Consider the following 26,595-nt stretch of genomic DNA (forward strand, 5'->3'; position numbering starts at 1 on the left):
CTGTCACATTTCCCAAATCCCTTAGCTGGTGCACAGCTGTAGTCCTTGCTGTCACATTCCCCAAATCACCCCAGCTGGTGCACAGGTGTAGTCATTACTAACTGTCACATTTCCCAGTCACCTAGCTGGTGCACAGCTGTAGTCATTACTGTCACATTCCCCAAATCACCCCAGCCTGGTGCACAGCTGTAGTCATTACTAACTGTCACATTTCCCAGTCACCTAGCTGGTGCACAGCTGTAGTCATTACTAACTGTCACATTTCCCAGTCACCTAGCTGGTGCACAGCTGTAGTCATTACTAACTGTCACATTTCCCAGTCACCTAGCTGGTGCACAGCTGTAGTCATTACTAACTGTCACATTTCCCAAATCCCTTAGCTGGTGCACAGCTGTAGTCCTTGCTGTCACATTCCCCAAATCACCCCAGCTGGTGCACAGGTGTAGTCATTACTAACTGTCACATTTCCCAGTCACCTAGCTGGTGCACAGCTGTAGTCATTACTGTCACATTCCCCAAATCACCCCAGCCTGGTGCACAGCTCTAGTCATTACTAACTGTCACATTTCCCAGTCACCTAGCTGGTGCACAGCTGTAGTCATTACTAACTGTCACATTCCCCAGATCACCTAGCTGGTGCACAGCTGTAGTCATTACTAACTGTCACATTCCCCAGATCACCTAGCTGGTGCACAGCTGTAGTCATTACTAACTGTCACATTTCCCAGTCACCTAGCTGGTGCACAGCTGTAGTCATTACTAACTGTCACATTTCCCAGTCACCTAGCTGGTGCACAGCTGTAGTCATTACTAACTGTCACATTTCCCAGTCACCTAGCTGGTGCACAGCTGTAGTCATTACTAACTGTCACATTTCCCAGTCACCTAGCTGGTGCACAGCTGTAGTCATTACTAACTGTCACGTTCCCCAGATCACCTAGCTGGTGCACAGCTGTAGTCATTACTAACTGTCACATTTTCAAACATGCTGCATACCTACTATAGATCCACAGGTTGTCTGAGACACATGAACTGTTGGTAGATCTTGTGGACAAATTTGGCCACCTCTGATCTAGTGTGTCCAACACAGAAATATATGGATTTGCTGGGCATCTGGCTAATCTGCTGTATATCAGTTGCTATGAGACCTAGGAACCAGGAGGTTACAGTATATGATTTCCTCTCCTCTATTGTACATTAACCTTCCAGGCCTGTGCCTAAGCACCTCCATACCCCGGGAAACAACGGGCGCTACAGCACGGTCCTGTGTCGTATCTCCCACACTGCCCTCACCTCCCTGTTGCGAGACTGGAGCAGCTTTGTGCTGGTGGAGAGTTATTCATACGTCAAGTTAATGTTGGGGTAAGAAACCTTTGTATTAGAGGGGTCTGATAAAGTGACCTGTCATCGTCTGACTGTGTATAATTATCGTATTATTACTCCCCTCCTCTGCTTTCACAGCGATGTCAGTCAGACCCCCGCCTCATTCTGCGTAGTGCGGATAATCTGGAAAGCCCCCTGCATGGTCCTCCGGCTGGGATTTCCCCTGGGGACTCCCGCAAACTGCAGAAACCAGGTAATGATTGTACGAAGTTCCAGAATTTTTGGTTTCTTGCGGTCCTGAGCTCCAGAAAATCAGCAGGCAATTCTCTCCTGGTTCTGAAATAGGGGTTTTCCTGGATAACCACCAGGGAGTAAAACATCTCCCAACCATAGGCGGTCCATCTGCTGGAGGGGGTTTTGGGGGGGGGGGGGGGGGCATACTTGATGTTTTGTGGTAACCATTGAACTCCTAAAAAAGCAGAATTTAAACTGACAACACTTTGGTTCCTTGTCTCTTTGCCCCAGTTTATCGGGATCCCACACCTCAGGCCAGCACAGACTGTAATACATCCTTCATGTATTCTGTATTGGACAGGATGAATAGAATCGACCTGTAATCAATCATTACTGTAATTATATCCTCACAGATTGTGGAGGAGCTGAGGGACCGGATTCTTCAGCTGCGCTTCCCACAGAGGGTGCAAAGCAAAGAGACCACACCCCGGGTGAAGAGGAAGATGTTTGGCATTAGCTCCCCCTCCAAGTCCCCCCCACCACAGGTGCCACCGCCCGCCTTCTCGGACCGCTGTTGCCTGGTCTTACTGCACAAACCGCTGGAGAAGCTGCTCATCAAGTGAGTGCAGAGCGCGAGCCTGGGGCAGTGGTTCCCGAACTTTTTTTTGGAATCCTGGGGCACTATGAAAAAGTATTTTCTGTCATCTTTAAGTTTTGCTTCTGCTTGTCCACATATTTTACGATTGGCAAAGCCACACGTCACCAAGTTTTTGCTACTGCGCACGCTGAAGGGTTCCACTTCTGAATTATTTCTGTATATAACGTCATTGTGTGTTGGGAATTAATATGAGCCATCTACCTTGTTCCCGAGGTAGTACTGTAGGTTTCATGAGAGCCTTTGGGTCACTTACAGATCTGCAAGTCACTGAATACCTCTGCTTCCTCTTAGGTATGATAAGCTGCCTCTGGATTACAGAACCCCATTTATCCTGAACCTGGAGAGCCTGGCACAGCACACATCTGTACCCGGACCCCCCATTACCAACCGCTCGGCCTCCTCCACGCTGGCTTCCCTCTCCCGCTACTTCTACCATCAGAGGTGGATCTGGTCTGTGCAGTCAAGTCTGACGGCCACCGTACCCATCATGGCAATGGCGCAGATCCTCTCCACTCTTACAGAGTATGTTGCCATCCTTCCTGAACATAATATAATCAGTATCTCTCTATTATTCCTGTATCACCTCTCTAATGTGATGTATTAGTAATTTCTAGTGCTGATAGGAACGCTTCTAGATAGGTTTATCATACCAGCCCTTTAAACCGGGTCGCTCATGGATTACTCAGGTTCCGTGGCTGATTAAGTCCAGGGGGAAGGCAGACAGGAAGTCAGCCAGCCCCAGAACCTGTGTAATTCATGCATGCCTCTGTTTAAAGGGATAGTATGTTAGCCTTCTAGAGTTTATTTTAAAATCCACTAGAGATGGTTTGTAGGACATTGTAAATCCATTAAGTGTAATACCCCTGGTTCCCATGGAGTGAGTCATTTGTGAGTCAAGTGTTTGTCTGTGACTAGTGTGGGTGATTTCTAAAAATCAACAAATGTTGACATGATTAGAATGTCAACAAAACATCCCTAGAGGTGACTGGTGCATCTGGTCCAGAGGTGATGTCAGTATCACTTCTAATGGATCCTGCGCAACTTCTGCTAATCCTAATCTCCAACCCTCCCCCCATAGTGCCTAACCTACCCTTCCCTAGCCCTCCTCCTAGTGCCTAACCCAAACCCTCCCCCTAGTTCCTAACCCTTACCTCCTCTCCAGTAGCCTAACCCTAGCCCTTCCCCAGTGCCTAACCTTCCCCTTCCATAACCTCACACAAACCTTCCTGCAGCCCAATCTCTTGGTTTCTACAGAATGTCGACATTGTAAACATGTTGTCATTCTGCACATGTCAACATTTTGACACTATCAACAATGTGATGTCAACGTTATGAATGCCGACTTTATGACTACCTTGAACTTGTGATGCTCAAAAGGACAAATACCTTTCTCCTATATTGGGGCAGGTGTATTAAGCCTGGAGAAGAGATAGGGCTACCAATCTTCAAAAAGTGATAAAATGGAGAGAGTGATAAACAGCCAGCCAATCAGCTCCTAACTGTCATGTTACAGACTGTGGACGGCATTCTTAAAACTAAAAATGCAGTTATCGGGTTTTTTCCACATTGTGGGATGCTCTAAAGACCCCGCACCGGGTTACCGCGACGAGGGGCATCGTCAGCAACAGCTGGACCCCCACTGCCCTGCACGGCCCCTTGCCGAACCCCCCTCACCTGTGTCCGGGCCTGTGACCTCCTCCTCCCTGCACTGTAACTCCTCTTCTGGGTGCAGAGAGGAGGAGGAGAGCCCGGCGCAGCAGCACATAACCTGTGTAAGGGATGGAGGGGGACGCCGGGACCCGGTGCGCATCGCCGGCTCACCGAAAAGGACAGCTCTTAACACAAGAGCTGTCCTTTTCCATAATTATCGCATATGTTAGAGCATATGCGATAATTATGTCAGCGGTAGCCGTCATTGTGCGGCGGACGGGGGGGCGCGGATATTAGAGAATCCCGCCCTGGGTTTGAAAAATAACAGGTAGGAGCTGGTTGTTTATCACTCTTGATATCGCTTGATACATCTGGCCCATAAACTGGAGATAAAGAAGAGATAAGGTAAAAGGAGATAACGCACCAGCCAATCAACTCCCAACTGTCATTTTCAAACACAGTTCATTGGCTGGTGCTTTATCTTTATCTCCACTTTACAGATGGAACCAGCCTGCCAGCGCGACATATCCATAGCGTTGGCGGGGGAAGGCGTGGTGCTACTCTGAAAGGCCGCAGGGACCGGGTGCTTCCCTGCCCATCTCCGCTTCAGGGATAGAGGCAGGGAGCGGGAGAGAGTGGGTAGCCGGCTGCGGGAATTCCCACAGAATGGGGAACATGAGCGTCTCATGTGCGTGCGCCCTATTTTGTGGGACTCCGGCTGCTGGCGCGCGCGGGGGGGGGGGGGGGGGGGGCGGCTCATGACGATTCTGTCACCAGGAGCCTCTCCATCTGTATCTTCAGTTCATCTCTTCTCCAGGCTTAATACATCTGCCCCAAAGTGAGCTATATAAAACCTGAGGATAAAAGTCGAAACAACCGTTTATTTATGATCAGAGTGGAGGGAATGTACCGGGCTATTTTAAAATAACAAGTTAATTGTCGTGGAGTTATGAGTATTTTACGACGCCAGTCCAGCTTCTTCAGGCAGTCAGAGAGTCTGATGCGATGCCACAAAGTTCTGCTTCAGTAAAAAACAAACCACTCTCTGAATAAAAGGTCAATATCTGGTTCTTGAACAGAAAAACAAATACACGATGTACAATGAGTAATAATAAAAGGCTATTGATAGCCAGTGCCCTACACCGCAAGAATACACTTTAACGCTTTGAGTGCCATTGTTGCTGTTAGCGATCCTCAAAATATCCGCTAAAAATGCCAGCGCCGCCCATAGCGACTGTTCTCTTAGTATAAATAAATTCAGATGCAGCCGAGTCAATTCATGAAGGTTAGTTCAATATTGCACCCAATAAAAGAACAGTCGCTGTGGGCGGCGCTGGCATTTTTAGAGGATATTTTTAGGATCGCTCACAGCAATGTTGGCACTGAAGGGGTTTATAAAAAAATAAATAAAAGGTTTGCTTGGCAATTTTCACACCTATTTTGACAAATTCCCTTGGCACTCAAAGGGTTAAGTGGCAGCCAGTGTTTTATTTGTTGCATAAATGTAGAGATAAGTATAGAAGGACAAGACATATACTGTACACCAGTGATTTTCAACCTTTTTACCTTGCGGCACACTAAATAAGATTTAAAAATTGCCAAGGCACACCATGAGATCCCCACATGGCAAAACACATTGGCCCCCACAGGAAAAAAACAAACCTATTGCCCCCATATAAAAAACAATCACACTGGTCCCCACAGGTAACACAAATAAAATACATTGGCTCTTTAAATGAAAAGAAGAGACCAGTAAATAACATTTGAACTGGTGGTGGCTGTAAGCTGGTTTGGGCATCGCTAGATCTGGAGGCACACTTGGGAACAGCTCAAGGCACACTAGTGCGCCACGGCACAGTGGTTGAAAAACACTGCTGTACACTATGTGCCTGATTCAGCAAGCAGGTCAACACCGCCCCGCCGTTGAATCGTGTACAACCCTGCATTGTACGCACTTGAATATACTGTATGCACTGCAGTGGACTTCAACTCGCATCACCCCCTTATGCGTTTCTACGTATTGCTTACTGTATATGATGCGCGTTTCACTACGAGCCAGCAGTGATCATGTTTAATGCCGGCCCATGTTGTTTTGTGCTACCAGGATCCGACTCTCCGAAGGCTTCCACTTTGCTTCTAGTGGTGAAGGCATCATTAACATGGTCTTGGAGGTCCCCATTCAGGTGAGAGAACCTTCCCTTATCCCCTTGTATTCTACTGTTCTCCTTCTACAAGATTGTCTTCTATTCTTTGCAGAGTGATTCTATAGGTGAGGGCAGTATAGAGAAGCACAGCTGTATCATCCAGTACATTCTCTTTCCTCCGCACGTGACCTCTACCAAAGACAGGTAGGTCATCATTTCCTTATCTACCTCCCCGCTCTGATCAGTGCCCTGGTACATCTACCCACTTTTACCGCTACAGCTTCTCCACGGATGAGGACAACGACACGGAGGTGGAAGCCATAGAACAGGACACAGAGTTGCACTTGGTGTCTGAGTGTTGGGTGGAACCACAGATTGGCAGCGTTATGGGGACCTGCGAGAGTTGGAAACACCTACAAGGCCTTACGTACTCTGAGATTCCCCAAGCAGTGAGTACCTAGAAACATACAGGGTCTGTGTGATGTCATCGGGGCACGACTGAACTCTGACCTGCAGCATCACTTGTTTGTGAAGTTTTAATTGGGTGGAACAGGTTTGCAGCGTCACCAATAGCAATGCATATGATGTCATTGGGGATGTGAAATAGCTTGTTTTTACTCTGCATCAATGGAGGGCATAGTATGAAATGTAACCTTTATTACTGTATATATGTATATATATATTTCCCCATTATCTAGTGACATATAACTCCTATCTCATGCAGCTATTCCCCCGTGATCAGAGCTGCATCAACGTCATGCTAACATTTGAATACATCGTACAGCTCTGCCAAAACAAAGATGGCAGCTCCCCCACCCTGACTAAAACTGAGAGTCCAGGTAAGACATTTTAGTCAATGCCTATTCGATAACTGGGAACAGGAGGGTGTGCAGGATTCTACAGCTTTTGTCTTGCTGCAATTAGCATGGCTTTGTCTGGCTTGTAGTTCCCCAAAAGCTGGTGGTCGCTGGTTACCGATTTGGATTGACATTCACAAGGTCCACTCGTCTCTTCATTTCCTTATGTCAGGCATGTCCAAACTATGGCCCTCCAGCTGTTGTGAAACTACAATTCCCATCATCCCTTTCTACAGATTTGCTATTAGGGAATGCTAAATCTATTGCAATGCATGATGGGATGTGTAGTTTCACAACAGCTGGAGGGCCATAGTTTGGACATGCCTGCCTTATGTGTTCTACAGGAACGTTGGCGGAGTAGCACCAGATCCCTGTAATACATCTCTCTCTTGCAGACCCCCCAGACAGCAGCGGCCTGTGTATTCTGGAGGTCCCGTTTCAGTTCGGATTGATGAAACTGCTGCCTAAATGCCAACAGATTGAGATGTTCTTCCTGACACTGAGTAGAGGTAATGAGAGAGCACTTACTTGCAATGTCATTTCGAATGCACGTAATGTGGGTGAGAGGCTATTTTTATCTTGTTTGCATAATTGACTCATTATTTATTATTTATTACCAGTTATTTATATAGCGCACGCATATTCTGCAGCGCTTTACAGAGAACATTTCTTCATTTACATCAGTCCCTGCCCCAGTGGAAAAAAGAAAAATATGCTCCACCAGAGAGCAATAAGGGCGCCTATAGTGTGTGATGTGTCTCCTAGCAGCTGCTGGGGTGCAGGGGAAGTCACTCCCTGCGGGTGGTTTTACAAAGATACTTGCAAACAAAAGAAGGGTCGATTAAGCAGCGCTGAGTTTACAATGAAAGAAATTAACCAATTAGCAATGAATTGATAATTTTTATATAGCAAATAGATTAATAATACATACATTGATGGAAGAGTGTCCAGGTTATATCCCCAGGGATTCCTCTGTTGGTTAGATGGAAAACTTCCTTTAGCTCTGGCCCAGTTTGAAAACCTCCTAATGGTGGTGGAGGAGTCACAGTAGATGTTTATAAAGGAGAGTGGGCATCTATTCTCCAATCTTGACTGAATTTAGGAGGGGGGGGCAGGACTCTCTAACAGGTGGCTGGGATGGTAGTCTGCTCACCCGGAGAGATGCACTGCCAATAACCCCAGTCACTATTGATGGAGACGGCCAAGTTCTCAGTGAGGTACACTGATCTCGACAGGTGGCAGGGGATGGCGTGGCTCACCTGGAGTTGAGTGTACTGGAAGGAATCCCGGAGGGGAATTTAAGATGAAAGTTCCCAATTGGAAGCAGCAGTGGACTGAGAGTGGTTGGAGGTCCAATCTGATGAGAGTGAGAGGCTGCACCTAACGCGTTTCGCCACTAGCTTGTGGCTTTTTCAAAGGTGGCTTCTAGTATGGTAGCTAGGGGTATATATACCCATGGTGATAGGTAACCAATCAACAATCAATTAAAACAATAAACCTCAATCACAATTTCAATTTATAGTGATGAAGTAGGAGACAAACATATTAATTCAATCTGAACATTGGTAAAAAATATTTATTAATAACACAGAGATTCAGAAAAAAAGGGAAAATAAGATATGGCAAATAAGGGTACTTCCGGTTTGGAGGTCACATGACCGCACTTAATAAGTATTGGATACGTGGGAAAATAGCAATAATAGCTATCCCAGTATATGTGGCAGGGAGTGCGGGTCATAGATTGTTTATAGATCTAATTATAAGTATAAAGATCTTATCTTAAGGGCTGAAAGCGTTAGATTAACGTAGGTGGAACGCATATGCGTTCCACCAGTCGGAGATAGCTTCCTGCTTCCGCCGGATATTGTTCCTATTGTATAGGACAGCGTTTGGCTGCGTGTCACGTGACACAGTCACGTGACTCCGGGGAAGGAAGCAGGGAGATAGTGACGTTCTGTACCTGCGTCCCAGTTGTCCGGGTAACGCTGTGTACAAACGTCCCTGTATATGTTAAGTCACTTCCGGGGGGTGTATTATTTGCCCAATTCATGAGTCACTGTGGCGGGGCGTGGTTGCATCGTTCGTAGCGCCACATGTGACCTACTGGTTTGTTTTTGTGCAACCAACTTTATTGTTAAATACATTATTGACACTGTCAATTGTGGCTGTTTCTTTAATGCCAATAACGATATTATTTTCTATTGGAGGTAAGGAAGAGTTATATTATCGGCCAAAATAGATACAGGTATGGTTAGTTGCATGGATATAGAACAGGAAATAGTATCTTTATCAAAATGTGAAATATAAATAATAATATTATTAAATTAAAAAAGCCCATACATTGTATACATATATAATAAATGATAAACTCAAATGATATTCATTCATTATACATAAAGATGTACAGTCAAAAAAATCCATTTGTAAATTTATATTCAGAATGATTGGACCTAATTTATATTGCAGTGTTAAGGGAATATAAATGTGATATTTGGGTGAGGACACATGTTGCTGTCCTCCACTTATTAATCAATTGGAGATTATGATCACTTCATAATTATATTTCATATATACAACAGAAGAGCAGACAGAAATAATGTTTCTTGATTCACAGAACTATATTCAGTTCCATTGCCTCGTTGAGGCCTCTGGGGTGTAGACAGTCAATTTTAAATGTCCAGTATATTTCTTGCTTGCAGAGAGCACGGTATCTATCCCCACCGCGTTTGGTCGGGGGTATGTTCTCCAAACCAATTAATTTTAGGCAGGTTGGATCATTATTGTTTTTTTCTCCAAAATGTCTGGAGACACTGTGTAGCTGATAGCCCCTCAAGATGTTCCTGCGGTGTTCCAGGAACCGAATCTTGAGGGGTCTAGTGGTCCTACCCACATATCTCAAGTTACAACTGCAGGACAACATATATATGACATAAGATGTCTCACAGTTGATGAAACCCCTAATGTTGAGTGATTCATGTGGTAACTGGACAGTAGTCAGTCTGTTGGTAATATACCCACAGGTGATACATCTGGTCTTCCCACATTTGAAACACCCCACATGTTGTTGTTTCAACCAACTGGAATTTTGGTTAGATGTGTTAACATCGGCATCAATAGTCTTAAGAAAACTTGGGGCAAGTAGGTTTTTCAAAGATTTGTTTTTTCGAAAAATGAAACAAGGATCTGTGGGCAGTATGTCTTTTAATATTTTATCCTGTTTGAGAATGTCATAATTTTTACGGATGATTTTTTGTATATCTTGATACTGATTGTTAAATGTGGATATGAAAGCAATATCTCTATTTTCTGTATTAGATATTTTAATTTTATTTTGTAGAAGGGACATTCTGTTCCTTTCTCTTGTGGATCTGTAAGCCCCCTCTACTAACTGTTTGGGGTATCCACATGTATGGAAAGCTTCCATCAAATTTGAGGCCTGGGTGTCAAATGTCTCCAGACGGGAACAATTCCGTCTGAGTCGGAGCATTTGGCCCTTTGGGATGTTTTTTATCCACATCGGGTGGTGGGCACTCTTATAATTTAAATATGAGTTGGTGTTAACCGATTTTTGGTAATTGGAGGTGTGGATCTTGCCATCAACAACTTCCACTGTGATATCCAAAAAATCAATAGTGGAGAGGTGATGGGTAAAGGTAAAGGATAAATTAAAAGTGTTGGAATTCAAGTGAGAAACAAAAGAGTGAATAGAGGTAGTGTCCCCGTCCCAAATAATAAATAGATCGTCGATGTAACGGCCATAGAGGACCAGGTTCGCGCCAAAGTCAGATCCCCAAATTAGTTGTTCTTCCAGGTCCCCCATGTATAGATTGGCGTAACTAGGCGCGAACCTGGTCCCCATGGCCGTCCCCATGACTTGTAAGTAAAAAGTGTCCAAGAATAAAAAATAATTGTGTTTCAAAATGAAAGTAATAGAATCAGTGAGGAATTTCTGCATTTCCACTGGGAGATCGTCATCATTTCGGAGTCTCTTTTGTATACACTGAATACCTAGATCGTGTGGTATATTCGAATAGAGACTCTCCACATCCAGGGTAATAAATGAATAAGTGTCTTTCCAAATAATATTTTGTAATAAATTCAAAAAATGAGTAGTGTCCTTAATGTGCGAAGTCAAAGTGGAAACACGTGGTTGTAGGTAAAAATCAACAAACTGTGAAAGGTTGGAAGTAAGGGAGTGAACACCTGAAATAATAGGGCGACCTGGTGGGGAAGTGAGGTTTTTGTGGATTTTGGGTAAGTGATAGTAGATGGGTACCGTGGGGTAAGGGTTAAATAAAAATTGAAGTTCTTCCTTGGTGATGGCAAGATCCACAACCGCCTGGTCGAGAAGCAACCTGAGTTCGGTGGCAAATTCCTGAGTAGGATTACAGTGCAATTTGATGTAGAATTTCTCGTTAGACAGTTGGCGGGTGGCCTCATTCACGTAATCCGTACGATTTTGGATCACGAGACCCCCGCCTTTGTCTGCTTCTTTAAACACAATAGAATTGTCTTTAGTAAGGTTCTTAAGGGCTATCTGCTCCCACTTATTCAGGTTGCCTCTCTTCTTGTTCTTTTTTAATTGTTGTTTGTTGTTTTTTATACCATTTATTTCAGATTTCTTTTTGTTGGAGAGACAGAGTGTCTTAAAGTCTTCCAACGTAGTTTTATAAAAGGATTCTACGTTGGTCCCTTTTGCTTTAATAGGATAGAAATCTGACTTACGTTTAAGTTTGGTTTTATCTATATCATAGATTTTCTTAGGACTGATGTGATTCTCTGACCATAATTCGGCTAAAATGTCAAGGGAGGTTTGATCCCCTGAATCGAGTAAAATTGGGTTGGCTGCTTCTGCATTCCGTGTTAGAGTTTTATTGGCAAAATGCCTCTGTCTACATAAAGTTCTTATAAAGCGATTGAGTTCAACATAAAGGTCAAAAATATTTGCCTCCGAGTAGGGTGAAAACTTAAGTCCCTTTTGGAGCAGTCTTAATTCCGTGTCATTAAGTTTTTTAGAGGAATGTTGGACATTTAAAATTGACTGTCTACACCCCAGAGGCCTCAACGAGGCAATGGAACTGAATATAGTTCTGTGAATCAAGAAACATTGTTTCTGTCTGCTCTTCTGTTGTATATATGAAATATAATTATGAAGTGATCATAATCTCCAATTGATTAATAAGTGGAGGACAGCAACATGTGTCCTCACCCAAATATCACATTTATATTCCCTTAACACTGCAATATAAATTAGGTCCAATCATTCTGAATATAAATTTACAAATGGATTTTTTTGACTGTACATCTTTATGTATAATGAATGAATATCATTCGAGTTTATCATTTATTATATATGTATACAATGTATGGGCTTTTTTAATTTAATAATATTATTATTTATATTTCACATTTTGATAAAGATACTATTTCCTGTTCTATATCCATGCAACTAACCATACCTGTATCTATTTTGGCCGATAATATAACTCTTCCTTACCTCCAATAGAAAATAATATCGTTATTGGCATTAAAGAAACAGCCACAATTGACAGTGTCAATAATGTATTTAACAATAAAGTTGGTTGCACAAAAACAAACCAGTAGGTCACATGTGGCGCTACGAACGATGCAACCACGCCCCGCCACAGTGACTCATGAATTGGGCAAATAATACACCCCCCGGAAGTGACTTAACATATACAGGGACGTTTGTACACAGCGTTACCCGGACAACTGGGACGCAGGTACAGAACGTCACTATCTCCCTGCTTCCTTCCCCGGAGTCACGTGACTGTGTCACGTGACACGCAGCCAAACGCTGTCCTATACAATAGGAACAATATCCGGCGGAAGCAGGAAGCTATCTCCGACTGGTGGAACGCATATGCGTTCCACCTACGTTAATCTAACGCTTTCAGCCCTTAAGATAAGATCTTTATACTTATAATTAGATCTATAAACAATCTATGACCCGCACTCCCTGCCACATATACTGGGATAGCTATTATTGCTATTTTCCCACGTATCCAATACTTATTAAGTGCGGTCATGTGACCTCCAAACCGGAAGTACCCTTATTTGCCATATCTTATTTTCCCTTTTTTTCTGAATCTCTGTGTTATTAATAAATATTTTTTACCAATGTTCAGATTGAATTAATATGTTTGTCTCCTACTTCATCACTATAAATTGAAATTGTGATTTTTGAGGTTTATTGTTTTAATTGATTGTTGATTGGCTACCTATCACCATGGGTATATATACCCCTAGCTACCATACTAGAAGCCACCTTTGAAAAAGCCACAAGCTAGTGGCGAAACGCGTTAGGTGCAGCCTCTCACTCTCATCAGATTGGACCTCCAACCACTCTCAGTCCACTGCTGCTTCCAATTGGGAACTTTCATCTTAAATTCCCCTCCGGGATTCCTTCCAGTACACTCAACTCCAGGTGAGCCACGCCATCCCCTGCCACCTGTCGAGATCAGTGTACCTCACTGAGAACTTGGCCGTCTCCATCAATAGTGACTGGGGTTATTGGCAGTGCATCTCTCCGGGTGAGCAGACTACCATCCCAGCCACCTGTTAGAGAGTCCTGCCCCCCCCTCCTAAATTCAGTCAAGATTGGAGAATAGATGCCCACTCTCCTTTATAAACATCTACTGTGACTCCTCCACCACCATTAGGAGGTTTTCAAACTGGGCCAGAGCTAAAGGAAGTTTTCCATCTAACCAACAGAGGAATCCCTGGGGATATAACCTGGACACTCTTCCATCAATTCCTCCAGCGGTATCAACATCTATCCGCACCAATAGAGAGGATCGGTGGATTTCCTCCCAACAAAACACCTGAATTTTTGTTTCCCCAATACAGCAGAATAATATATGGTTAAGTGCACTCTCCATTTGGACTGACATTCCATTGGACATTGGCCACCCCAGATCCTGATCCAATCCGAGAGTGAGAATTTTATATATTTTTATCTTTTTTTATTATGTTATATTATATGTGACTGTATGTATTATTAATCTATTTGCTATATAAAAATTATCAATTCATTGCTAATTGGTTAATTTCTTTCATTGTAAACTCAGCGCTGCTTAATCGACCCTGCCCCAGTGGAGCTTACAATCTATATTCCCTACCACATGTACACACACACAGACATTCTAGGGTTAATTTTGTTGGAAGCCAATTAACCTACCAGTATATTTTTGGATTGTGGGAGGAAACCGGAGTACCCAGAGGAAACCCACGCAAGTACAGGGAGAATATACAAACTCCATACAGTTAGGGCCATGGTGAATATGGAACCCATGACCTCAGCGCTGTGAGGCAGTAACCATTACACCATCCACGCTGCCCCAAACTAAAGAACGCCATGGAAAACTACAAATAATTGGTAATGTAGAAAGGATCCGCTATGGAAAAAAAAAATATATCAGATTTACCAATTGATGTGCTATATACTAGATACCCTGATATCACTAATGTGTACCCATGCCACACTCCTAAGCTGGGAGATTGCTACTCTGTTAATGCAAGTAGGAATGCCACTCTGGAGGGGTCTAGTCACTGGCTTGGATGGTAGTTAGGAGAGATGACCCGTGTGTCACCTTTAGAACCAGGCATTGACATTGTGTACGCAGGTGGGAGCAGTAGTGCAGCAGGAGTCGTCTGCAAACTGGTCCTGTGATGTAGCAAACAACCCAGCATCAGACAGTCAGTGATTGACAGTCTGAAGGTGTTTTGGGGCAGTGGCCTCCGTTTGTGAAAGCGGAGGGTGTCACTATTAGGGGGAGGGATGAAACCGCAGGGATTTTCCTTGTAGGAGCGAGATTTCCTAGTTTCTGCAATGGGTGAGTGAGCGATCTGATGCAGGTCAGATGGCTACTGCAGCTTGTAACAGACTCCTCCTGCTGCATCACCATACAGTGATATCACTCATACTTCCAAGTAAGCAACGGCAACCACATCTGACCCAGTACAACACATCGCCCCCTTCCTGAAACGATGAAATGGCGGTAAACACTACATGCTACCTATACACTTATGAGATCGGATTCGATGCGACATCAAGGTCCATCGAATCCGATTGCATCTTGTTGTGCAAAGATTGCTCCCTTTCAGCACACAATGGGCCTTATTCTAGTTCACGCTTTCTGACAAAATCCTTCTTAGATGGACAAAACCATGTGCACTGCAGGGGGGGGCAGATGTAAAATGTGCAGAGAGAATTAGATTTGGGTGAGTTATTTTGTTTCTGTGCAGGGTAAATACTGGCTGCTTTATTTTTACACTGCAATATAGATCTCACTTTGAAGTAAAACCCCACCCAAATCTAATTCTCTCTGCACGTTACATCTGCCCCACCCGCAGTGCACATGGTTTTGTCCATCTAAGAAGGATTTTGTCAGAAAGTGTGAACTAGAATAAGGCCCAATGTCACATGCCATCTTGAGATGTCATCGGGTGCTGGAAGAGGGCGGGCAGAGGGCAGCTTTGTAGCGTAGAGCTAGTAGTAGCTCTAGCGGGCGGTGGGGGTTAGAGGTGCCGGCATAATTGTTTAAAACACTGGGCAGCCCTCTGATTGGCTGAGCTCTCAGCCAATCAGACGGCTGCCCGGGGTTTTAAACAATTCTGCCGCCACCGCTGACCCCCGCCGCCTGCTAACGCTACTTCTAACACTACACTACTCTGCTGCTTGCCCTCTGCCCACCCTCTCCCATGCCATCAGTGGTCCCTCCGACCCCCTCTCCCCGAGGCGCCGAAAGCATTCCCTCTGCCCCCCACCCACAGATTGCATTCAAGTTAAAAACCACATGAGATCGCTCCTGCAATTCGATAGATATTACATGCAGCACATACTATCTATCAACATGACATTCGATGGCGTGCCCGCACATCGCGTCACATGGTCCCTTTAGGAATGCATACAACCATTCGATTTATCGGCCAGATGTGGTCGAAATCTAATGATTGCATGCAATATCTCACAAGTGTGTATGGGCAGAAATACAATGATTGAAAGATTGTTCAATTTATCATATAGGGCGTACCCAGCTTTAGTCAAGTTTTTGTTTTTCGACTTTGTTACAACTCCGTGAACCGTTAGTTGGTGCACAGAAGCCAATAAATGTACTTAAGCCAATTACCTGTTGCAAATCAGAGATGTCCAAACCGTGGGGCAGATTATTAACCTCGGAGAACTGATAAATGTGGCTGGTACTTTACCACTGGCCAATTCTCTCCTAACTGTCACATTAGACGGTTTAAAAATGACAGCTAGGAGCTGATGGGCTGGTGATAAAGAACCAGCCACATTAGCAATTCAAAGCACCCTAACAGTCCAGGTTTACAGGATATCTATGTTTGAGCACAGTTGTCTTAATAACAGTCAATTTGATTAACCCATATGTGCTCAACCATGGATATCATTCAAACCTGCATTGTTAGGGTGCCTTGAGGACCGAGGTTGGAAACCACTGCTGTAAATCATCATATTCTAAATTGGGAGCCAGTTGTATAATGCAAATAAGAATGTAGCCAATCACTAGAAGCCTATTCTACCCATGAGCGCTCAGTGGTGGCCTTGGTCTGTGACATATATAATACATTGATAGACCCCGGTCTCTCCGGTCACCTGCTGCCTGTCGGTGACACTTTGCGGAGCTCCTGGAATATGTTTGTAAGTTTATGTTTTTGTCCCATAGCGGAGGCCGAGAGCCAGACGGCGGAGGCCTCTCTGCCCAATGATATGCTCCTCAGCTTATTTCACCACTGCCTTCAGAGTGACCTCAACGATCAGGAGATTCCACTTGACGGGCAGGACCACCTGACTTTCATGGAGCACGTCCTACAGCGGGATCGCGATGGAAATCCAGCTCCATTCTCATTTTCCCGAGGTACGTCCACTGCCCTTTTTGTCTCATACTCCTGTTACCGACCCATTACCGTACCGGGTTATACGAGACACCTAATTGTTTTGTTTCTGCCTTTCTCAACCGCCCTTCACCTCAAACATGATGTCTACTTGCAGAGGGATCTTTGAGAAGCGCTATCCCCTCCGAGGCAGCAGACTCTTCCTCTTCCTCGCATGTTAGCCACCGCGGGCCTTCAAATTCAACCAGCACCGTACAGGTATCGATATGACCTCGATAATCCGTTTATTATGAGCCGCAATTAGTAAAAGACAATGAGGCCTATGGAAGGAAATTGTCCATGACTGTTCTCTATAATTACTGTCGCTGGTAGTAGTGAGAGCATGCCGGTATGTGTATGTGGAGTTGACAGTTATAAAGTAATTAAAGATACTGTCAAAATATTTATTGTGAAATATAAGGCGGGTTTACTGCGTGCAGTTGAGGAAATTGCTAAATGTCATTTTTGCATGTGACGTCTGTAATGCACAATACATACGTGCATTTATGTCACCGGATTCTATGAGCATGACCTTTGCACCTTGAATCATCAATGACCACTCCTAAAATTGTCCTTTTCACTAGTCAAAAGTCTGTCAAAATGACGGCTTTTGTAATGTACTTTCACTTTGAGCTGTGACAGTTTTTAGACCACAAACCCTCCACCCCACCCTCAGTTCATATCTGATCCTACCTCCATTCTCTGTCTTCGCAGCCCCTTCTCTCCATACCCAACAAGTTTGGAACAGATCAGTGTCCCTGCAAAAATTGCTTTCTGTTATGACCTCTTTTAGCACACAAGAGTAATTTGGGCCGTCTATATAAAGATATCCGTTGATTCCATCTTTCATGTAAGGCTGCAAGACCAAAGTAAAATAATGCACAGGGAAGGTGGCTTATTTCAGCTTTGGCTGTCCGTCGACGCACGCTTCCTGCTAAAACCTGCCCCGTCCAATAAAATCTTAGTATAAAAGATCTCCGAGCCCTGTTTGGAAACTCAAAAACACCTTTGTGTTGTATCTAGAAGATCGGCCCAGGGAACATGGGTATACATCTCCACTCTCTGGACTCCTGCGGAAATGACAGGCGTAAGAGGCGTGCTGTGTATAAGTGGGAGCGTAGCGTCAGAGTGCAGCATGCGAACAGGACTTCAGCGTAGATCGCTAATTAGAGAATTAACAATCTGGTTGATTATCGAACGACTGCCCATCGTTCGCATTGGGCGAACGTGGCCACAATTTGGAGTTCATATCTGTACGCATGGCAGTCAGTTGGACAGCATTTGGGGCGGAAACATGGAGTTTTCTGGGTGTTTTTGAGAAAACGCAGGCATGCCCAGAAGTTTTTGGGGGTGGGTCTCTGACGTCAACGATGACCACTTCCAGCCTGTTCTTTACCAGATTAGTGGACACCCTATACTAACTCGGAGGGGGGGGGGGGGCAGGGATGTTTGATGTTTAGCAAATTCGATGCATTTGCAGTTTTGCAGGGGAGGTTATTGTTTGTTTCTGGGTGGCGACTTTCTGATTGCAGGCAACTGCTTTTTTCTATAATTAGCAATCCATTTTGAATTAGGCCCTGTGCATGAATCTTTTTATTAAATTGAAGAGGTCAAAATGAGTCCAGTTGAAAGCCTGTAAAACGATCTCAATGCTCACCAAAGTTAGACAGGTCCATATGCCCCTCCAAATACCCCTTTTACACCAGAGGTTGGAACCGGGATATTGCCGCTACAGTCCGGGGCAGGGCATGGTGTAAATGGGCTGAAAAAAAATAACACTGGTACTGTTCCCCGGGAATCTGACCCGGCAAATGTTCAGGGTCGGACACGGGGCTTATCCGGGGCTCAGGGTGGTGTAAATGGTCATTATCCGGGTTATTTGGTGGGTAGAGGGGCGCGAAGAGCTGATTGGTGCTTCTGCGGCTCTGGCAGATGATGTCATCTGCTGGAGACCCGCACAGGGCGCATGTAGCAGCGCAGCAGCAGCGTTACCACGCTCTCTCCTTCGGCACAAATATTGGTGTCAAGATCTAGACCTCTTAGCCAAGAATTGTGCTCTCCTCCTCCAAGTGTGAAGCAAGGAGCACAGGGTGAGAAGCTGCTTCAAACTCTCAATTGCTGAAAAGTACAGCACAAACTGAAACACAGCTACTCCGTCTGCCATCTTTGCTGCAATGCTGGGAGCAGAACCCACCCCTCCCTTTTCCCTTTCTTGTGACCTCATCTCAAACAGCCCAAAGGTCCATTTTTAATGACACCAGCAAGGAAAGACAGGGCTGATCCGTTTTCAGTGTGAAAGGGCCTTACCCGGGAATAACCCGGATTGAATTGCAGTGTAAATGGGGTCTGAGGCAGGGCATGCCCTGGCAATTTCCCGTGTTCGATTTCCCGGGTCCTACCCGGTATTCTGGTGTAAAAGTGGTATCGGGGTGGGGGAGGAGGCAGCGCTTAGAGCTGGCGCTGCTCCAGTCACTGCCTCCTCCATAGTGTGAACGGGAAATGCTTGAAGTGTTTAACCCGTGGACAGCAATATGGCAACGAACCGGTAAGAACTCTGCTTTCATATTGCCGAACCGCACATGTGAGCAGACCGCACATGCAGGGTAGCACCGGGACTGAACAGTTTCAAAGTCCCGATGCGACCCTGCATTTGTAGTCTGAAAGCGGTATAAATAACAACTGCTTAGTATGTGTTTTTACTCTTAGCTTAATAATCATCCGCAAAATGAAATCAAGTTGTAGCACTGCTCTATTGAAGCGACTGCCGCAGCCCACCCAACTCCCCCCATACACGCTGCCTTGTTCCTATAAAGCCTATGCCCTCTGGTTAATTGGAAGATGGAGACCTACAGTACTTCAGGACAAACACTGATTTCCCTGCACTGACTTTAAAGGGCAATTTTTGTGTTAATTACAAATCATAAACAACGATCTGCCCGAGACCCGGATCGATTACACCGGAATAGCCGATTTCCCTGCTGTTTGTTTCTTTTTCCCCTCTATTAACTCTCATTATGTGCCCGCGGAGTTTTTGGCTTGTGAGTTGCTACATATTGTATTACATTGAGCTCCAGCGTTGCTTCTAGTTTGCATATTGCTGTTTGCATGACTGGCTCCTGGAATACTATTAGCAGTGTTTATACAGAGATATCACAAGCCACAGGTGACACTGAAGCAGATGTGTCACACACATTCCTGTGGCAAATAAAGATCGCAGTGTGGGACAGGCTGGATTTTCTTGAGCCTGTTTGCAAGCAGAGTTGGCAGGTGATAGGTGGCGGGGGAATCCTCTTGCCCAGGATGGTGCGGCAATGGGTGAAAAACCAGGCCAGTCGACCCAACGTATGTCAACCTTAACAGTGTAGAGCTAAGGACCGAATACCCTGCAATCATATTTCATGTTAGGAGCTGTGGAGATAAACATGAGGGTGATAAAGAGTGATAAATGTCCAGCCAATCAGCTCCTAACTGTCATGTTACGGGATGTGTTTGTACAATGGCAGTTGGGAGCTGATTGGCTGGACATTTATCACTCTTGCGTTTATCTCTTTTTTTGGGGCAGATGTATTAAGCCTGGAGGAGAGATAAAGTGAAGGGAGATAAAGCACCAGCCAATCAACCCCCAACTGTCATTTTTAAACACAGTTGATTAGCTGGTGCTTTTTCTCCTTTCACTTTATCTCCAGTTTATCTCTTCTCTGGGCTTAATGCATCTGTCCCTATTAAAGGCTTAAAACATCTGCCCCAGTGGTCGAAAAATGGCAGTTAGGAGCTGTTGGCGATCATTTTTCACTCTCCACTTTATCATTTTTTGCTGTGCATGTCAACAAATTAGTGGCTTCTTGGTGAACAACTGCAGTCAGCAACATATAAGATAGAAGTGGAGAAACCCTAATCCTTTCCTAGTTGGGTGTGTAGCACCTGCGCCCTCACCTCGGGACGGCGTGTACGTGTGAATGTGATGAGTGTGGTGACCTGAAGAGTATTTCTGTCCGCAGAGTCCATGCCCCTTGGAAGAGATGGATGACAGCAGAGTCTTGTCAAGCACCGAGGGTCACCCACAGTGGCGCTGCTATGCCCGCTTGGTGAATCCACAGCATCTTCTGCTGACGTTCCTTCCGGCAACCTTCTCTGGTACGCTTCCTGTCATATTAGCAACGTATATATACATTTAAGGCTGGGGAACCAGAGCTGCATACTCCTCATAGCAAGCTGTGCTGCTTCTCTTCTTCTTTCACTTGCATAGGAAAAAACCATAAGCCAAGCATTATTATTTTCTTATATTTATTTAAAACATTTTTTTTAAATTGACGTTCCCTTTAAAAATATTCTTATGTGGACAGGTGGAAAAATATCCTGAAGAGAGAGATCAGGAGAGAGGGTTACATTTGGAGATCGTCGGCATAGAGTTAGTAGCAAAGTACAAATGAACAGATTGGCTGAGAGGTGGTTTACTATAGAGAGAAGTCCTGCTTGGACAAGTATTATGTGTACACAGAAAAAGGGAAGCCCAAATGTAGTGGACTAGGATAAGGGGGTGGTCAACGGTGTAAAATGCCACTATGATGTCAAAACTAAAGCTGGCCATACATCTACAGATCGATTGTCAGATTGGGCTGGTTGGAACAAAATCTTGGTAATGAATGAGAGCAAATGACAGTTGACCATTTGCTTTGAAATGCTGGAAAACTGCCAAAAACTGTCATTCAGATGTTACCCGGTTTTTGTTCCAACCAGCCCAATCTGACAATCGATCTGTAGATGTATGGCCACCTTAAGCTGGGTTGGGGCAATCCCCCAATCCCCTGATGGTCACTTCGGAGGAATGTGTTTATTAAACATATGTAAATATCCAAATCCCTGCGACGATCGCTTAATATGGACTTAATTTACCCCGATTATATGGACACCTTAAGAATAGACCATTTGGAGTTTGCGATAAGGAGGTCATTGATGACCTTGATGAGGACAGATTTGGTGAAATGAAGAGAACGAAAGTCCGTTGCGGAGAGGGTCTAGGTGGGAGTGGGTAGAAAGGAAAAAGGTTACCATTTGCATGAGTAAGTTGGACGCAAGGAGTAGAAAAGAGATGAGGGAGGGCAAAAATAGCACAGCAGGCCATTGATTGAACGCCAGTTTTTTTTAAATCTATTTTCACTTTTTTATTCTTCCTGTCTATCAATTAATCTGCAGAATCATTGTACGTCTCGCAAATCTCTTAGTCTCACCCCGGACAGCGAGGCTTTGTAGCATGCGGCACAGCCTTGGTGGCACAAGGTGAAGCAGGTGGCCATCTGTGAGAGGTCCTCTTCTCCACCTCGTTTGTTGTTTATTAACCGCTCTGGCTTTTGATGGTTCCTTGAAGCCATAAATCCTAAGCATAAGGGAATTGCTCACTCACTTTCCCGGTTCTGCTTTTATACATTTCCTTTTGATGAGCTTTGGGCCATGGCCTGGTGCTGATTATCCTTTAGCTTTTACATCCACCAGTATTTTGGATCCCACACAGGTCCCCCCCTCCCCTGGTACTTGCCAGCGCGCAGCGGGGTCCATGCATTGCTGGGGAGGCAGCGGGGTCCGTTCAGTGGGAAGTCAGTGGTGGGGTCCCTGCGGTGGATGGGAACTAGTAGCGCTGGCAAGTACCAGGGGAGAGGGCGATGCGCTTGCAAGTACCAGGGGAGGGGGCGATGCGCTTGCAAGTACCAGGGGAGGGGGGGATTGTGCAGGCAAGTAACGGGGGGGGGGGGGGGGGGATGCGCTGGCAAGGGGGAGGGATGTGCTGGCAAGCACCAGTGGAGTGGGGGGAGGGGGAGCGCTGGCAAGTACCAGGGGAGGGAGGGGGAGGGAATGTGCTGGCGAGTACCAGGGGAGGGGTGGTTGGGGGACGCGCTGGCCAGGTACCAGGGAATGGGTGAAAATGGGTTCAATGTGAAAGGTACAAAATCGATAACTAACCAGTAATATACCATTTACAATATGCAATGTGAAAGGGGTTTAACTTGCTCTGACCAGTTTAAGAAATGTTTTAAAAACCGGGTCAAAGCAGGTTTTGTGGTGTGAGAGCAGCAGTGTAATTGTAATGTGTGCGACTGCAGGACTTTCTTCGGGCTGCACCCACTCTGTGAAATGCCCTCCCAAGCACAATAGGACTCTCCTCCAGTCTCCAAACCTATAAGCGTTCCCTAAAAACTCATCTCTTCAGGCAAGCATATCAAATTCCAGAACCAGTCATAGAACCTTGCATTCTGGTGGAATCGATGCAATAAAGAACACAGTATCTATCCTTATGTATCAATGCCTATTTCCCTATAGATTGTAAGCTTGCGAGCAGGGCCCTCCTACATTTTGACTGTCTGTAAATACCCAGTTTGTTGTATCACTGTCTCCTTTGTAAAGCGCAACGGAATATGCTGCGCTATATAAGAAACTGTTAATAAACAATCATTGTGTATTCTTCTGTAGATGTTCAGAAGCTGTCGACTCCTCCAGATGTCTCCTTGTCCTCCATGGAAATGTCCTGCTTGTGCAGCTCCTCTACCTCAGCGACCCCACCTCATAGCGCTGGAATTCCCTCACTGAGCGTGACTCCCGCAGTGGGTAAGGGGACTGCAATGCATTGGGATATGTGTTTGTGTCAGGCTGCCATTTACTGAAGATATTGGGTTTCTTTCTTTCTCACTTGTTTTCGCACAAAGTTTTGCCATCACACGTGTGTAATCTTTCTGCGTGTACCCTAGGAGCTACAATCAGCTTACAGTAAGTCATCTTTGTCTCTGCCACAGGTAATGGACTAGAGGAAGAGCACAGAAGGGAAACGCACATCTCCTTCAGCCGGCAGTCGTCCATACAAGACACAAGCTCTGGCCGCCGTCTGCGCTGCCCGGTGTACGTGTATAACTGCCCGCTGGAGTCTCTCCGGGAGCAGCTGGTCAGCCCTCGGCAGCAGAGATCGTCCTGTGACGTCTTCTTTAGGTCAGTTGCGTTTATTTCCAGAATTGCTCCTTTCTGTGAGTCTAGATTTCCGTTCCTTCTGATCTGTTCCTCTCCAGAAGGCTGCAGGCTTAGCAGTTCCGCTCTAGAACGTCTCATTCTCCCTGCTGGCTCTACGTCTCTCTGCTCTACCTGGCCATAATTTTATGGCAGCTAAGACCCACTTGGCACATCTAGTTTTAGCCTTCCCTAATAGCAAAACTGTGGCAAGGCGTGATGGGACTTGTAGTTTCACAACAGCTGGAGGGCCACAGTTTGGACATGCCTGCTTTAGGCAGTGTCAACCCTTTTTGAACCATCAGCTCTTTGTTAAGATAGTTCTATGCCTATCCTTGTGCGTTTCCCACGGTCACATTAAAATTTCAAAATAAAAAGCTTTCTTTTTGATAGAATTTGTGTCCTAAAATTGCGCACCTAAAGAATGTTTTTTTTTCCCCATAAGGCTCTGGGTGGTATTCCGTCCCGGCTCCTATTTAATGCTGCCGTTTCCGACAAAACAGATCCAACTTTAAAACAAGTCGGATCTGTTTTGTCGGAAACGGCTGCGGATTGTCGGAATTCATGGCGTTTTTTTTCGTCAATCCGCGGCTGTTTTTGGCAATCCCCTGACTTTCCGAAACTTGACTGTCGGTACTTTTGAATACCAACAGTCAAGTTGCAGCCGAAGGAAGCAAAAAATGGCCTGGGATTCTGACTGATGAGTGATGTATAGACTCTAGAGAAAATGCTTTGAAAAACATGGGGGTTATTCAGACCTGATTGCAAAGCTGCTTTTTTTTTTTAGCAAATTGACAAAAGCATGCTGCACTGCATGTGGGGCAGATGTAACTTGTGCAGGGAGAGTTAGATGTGGGTGGGGTTTGTACTTCGGTACTTGTGTACTATCACGGCTCCCATCTCATCCCATCTCATTGCATACCATAAGGCTTAAGATGGTATGCAATCAGATGAGATGTGCTGCGATGGGACCCGATTTTATACAATTTAAAATTGTATACCATTGTATATGGCATACGATGAGATGAGATTTAAAATTGTATAAGCACAATAATGGGTGCTTTCAAGGTCAATTGGCCCCCCTATAAGATTTTTAATTGTATAAGCACCCTAATGGGTGCTTACAATGTTAAATGCACCCCCACGCCACCCCCACTAACAACGCCAACCCGAAGCGTGGCGAGCGCAGAGGTACGCGTCATCCGACCTTTTCATACCCCCACTATCCATGTCGGCGTGGAGTTGATTTTATATAGTGTGGCGAGCGCAGCGAGCCACCGAGCCCGAAGCGTGGCGAGCGCAGCGAGGGGACGCGTAATACATGTAAAGTACTACATGTAAAGTAGTCCGCTGCGGCAGTGCAGCTGAGCCCGGAAAATTGAGCACCTCTGGAAACCCCCCCCCCCACCTTTGCTCTGGCGATCGGTGCGCCGGAGCTCCCCTGCCCTGACCCGCCCGCCAGCCGGCCCATCACTCATTTTACAGTGACGTCGGCGCAGCTCGGGGGGACTCGGGAGCGCTCAGGCACCCGAGTCCTCCCGAGCCGCCGTGAACATCCCCCAGCCTGCCGCCGACGTCACTGCAGTGCTGAATGTGACAGGCGTCTTAGGCAGGGGGGAGAGCGGCAGCAGGGAAGCTCCGGCGTACTAACACCGGAGCGGAGGTGAGGGGGGGGGGGGGGGGGGTTTCCAGCTTTCTGTGGTGGGTTTTGCTGGGGCAGGACAACCCTGCCCTGGTAGGTTTGTCCTGCCCCAGCAAAACCCACCACTCAAGGGTTTAAATGATCATCCGCTGTTATTCGCTGACTGAGACCCTTTTAAACCAGGCATGTCCAAACTATGGCCCTCCAGCTGTGGGTGAAACTACAAGTCCCATCATGCCTTATCATAGTTTTACTATTAGGGGATGCTAACACTATGGCAAGGCATGCTGTGATGTGTAGTTTCACAACAGCTGAAGGGCCACAGTTTGGACATGCCTGCTATAAACGTATGTGAGTGGAGTGAGCAAAAAAAAAATCGTTCTCTTTCCACCGTATCTTATATCTAAAATGTAAAGTTCTGTTCCCATTATCATTGCCGGTACAACTGTATAAGGAGGTAAGAACCATCACACAGCTATCTTTGGTGTTCTCGATCAGTTTACTAAAATGTTACTGTTAACCTTTTTATAACTTTACCAGTGCGTCCAATACATAGGCTCCAAGTGTAGAATGGAAGCAGAATCGCTGGGCCTGGTGAGTTTAATGGCTCAGCAGGGGCTAATAGTCTCCTTTCTCCCCCAGCGAGTATAAACAGGAGTCATTATCCTGGGGAATCTTTCAAGAATTGAAAACCAGGTAGTATTATCAGCGCAACTCTGCTTGGCACAGGCTGGACGATAGACTGAGGGCTTATGGGTTGCTGGGTGAGGACTATGGGGGGATATGGCGGAGTGGTGAGCATAACCTCTGCTTTAGCTGCATGTGCCCAACATGTTACATGTCAGAACTATGTGCTGCCGGTGTGCTGGGTTTTGTGGTCCGTCTGTTTCATGCAATAGGTTTTTTTAGGCGATTTGAATCGGCGACGCTGACTATTCCCATCCCAACATAACAAAATGCAGATTTAGTTCCCTCTTAATGACGAAAAATACTTAATTACAAACAACACTTATTTCATATATTATAAGGGATGGGAGAGATTTTATTTTGGAAATTGTTTCAATGCTGTAAATTTGTGTTGGCAGCTGTGAACTTCCAGGTGTGACCCCCCCCCCCCCCGTGCGAATGCTTTCGTCAAGTATCACACTTGCCGAGGTGTTCCCATAGGTAGGGGAGGGATGG

General features: G+C 45.4%; 1 protein-coding gene across 4 annotated transcripts in view; it reads left to right on the forward strand.

Moving 5' to 3' along the window:
- The window catches only part of SZT2 (SZT2 subunit of KICSTOR complex), a 140,664-nt gene that overhangs the window by 32,502 nt on the left and 81,567 nt on the right, over positions 1-26,595 (forward strand). For all 4 annotated transcript variants that reach the window (XM_083157531.1, XM_083157532.1, XM_083157533.1 and 1 more), the window contains 14 exons: positions 1,210-1,362; positions 1,462-1,576; positions 1,971-2,176; positions 2,507-2,737; positions 5,970-6,048; positions 6,122-6,213; positions 6,290-6,458; positions 6,734-6,848; positions 7,262-7,375; positions 16,577-16,768; positions 16,903-17,003; positions 20,783-20,918; positions 23,247-23,381; positions 23,567-23,756. In XM_083157531.1, coding sequence (XP_083013657.1) covers positions 1,210-1,362; positions 1,462-1,576; positions 1,971-2,176; positions 2,507-2,737; positions 5,970-6,048; positions 6,122-6,213; positions 6,290-6,458; positions 6,734-6,848; positions 7,262-7,375; positions 16,577-16,768; positions 16,903-17,003; positions 20,783-20,918; positions 23,247-23,381; positions 23,567-23,756 — 2,028 coding nt within the window. The remainder of the gene's footprint in view (positions 1-1,209; positions 1,363-1,461; positions 1,577-1,970; positions 2,177-2,506; positions 2,738-5,969; positions 6,049-6,121; positions 6,214-6,289; positions 6,459-6,733; positions 6,849-7,261; positions 7,376-16,576; positions 16,769-16,902; positions 17,004-20,782; positions 20,919-23,246; positions 23,382-23,566; positions 23,757-26,595) is intronic.

This window comes from Crinia signifera, chromosome 8 (assembly GCF_055691185.1).
Source record: "Crinia signifera chromosome 8, ASM5569118v1, whole genome shotgun sequence".
NCBI lineage: Eukaryota > Metazoa > Chordata > Amphibia > Anura > Myobatrachidae > Crinia > Crinia signifera.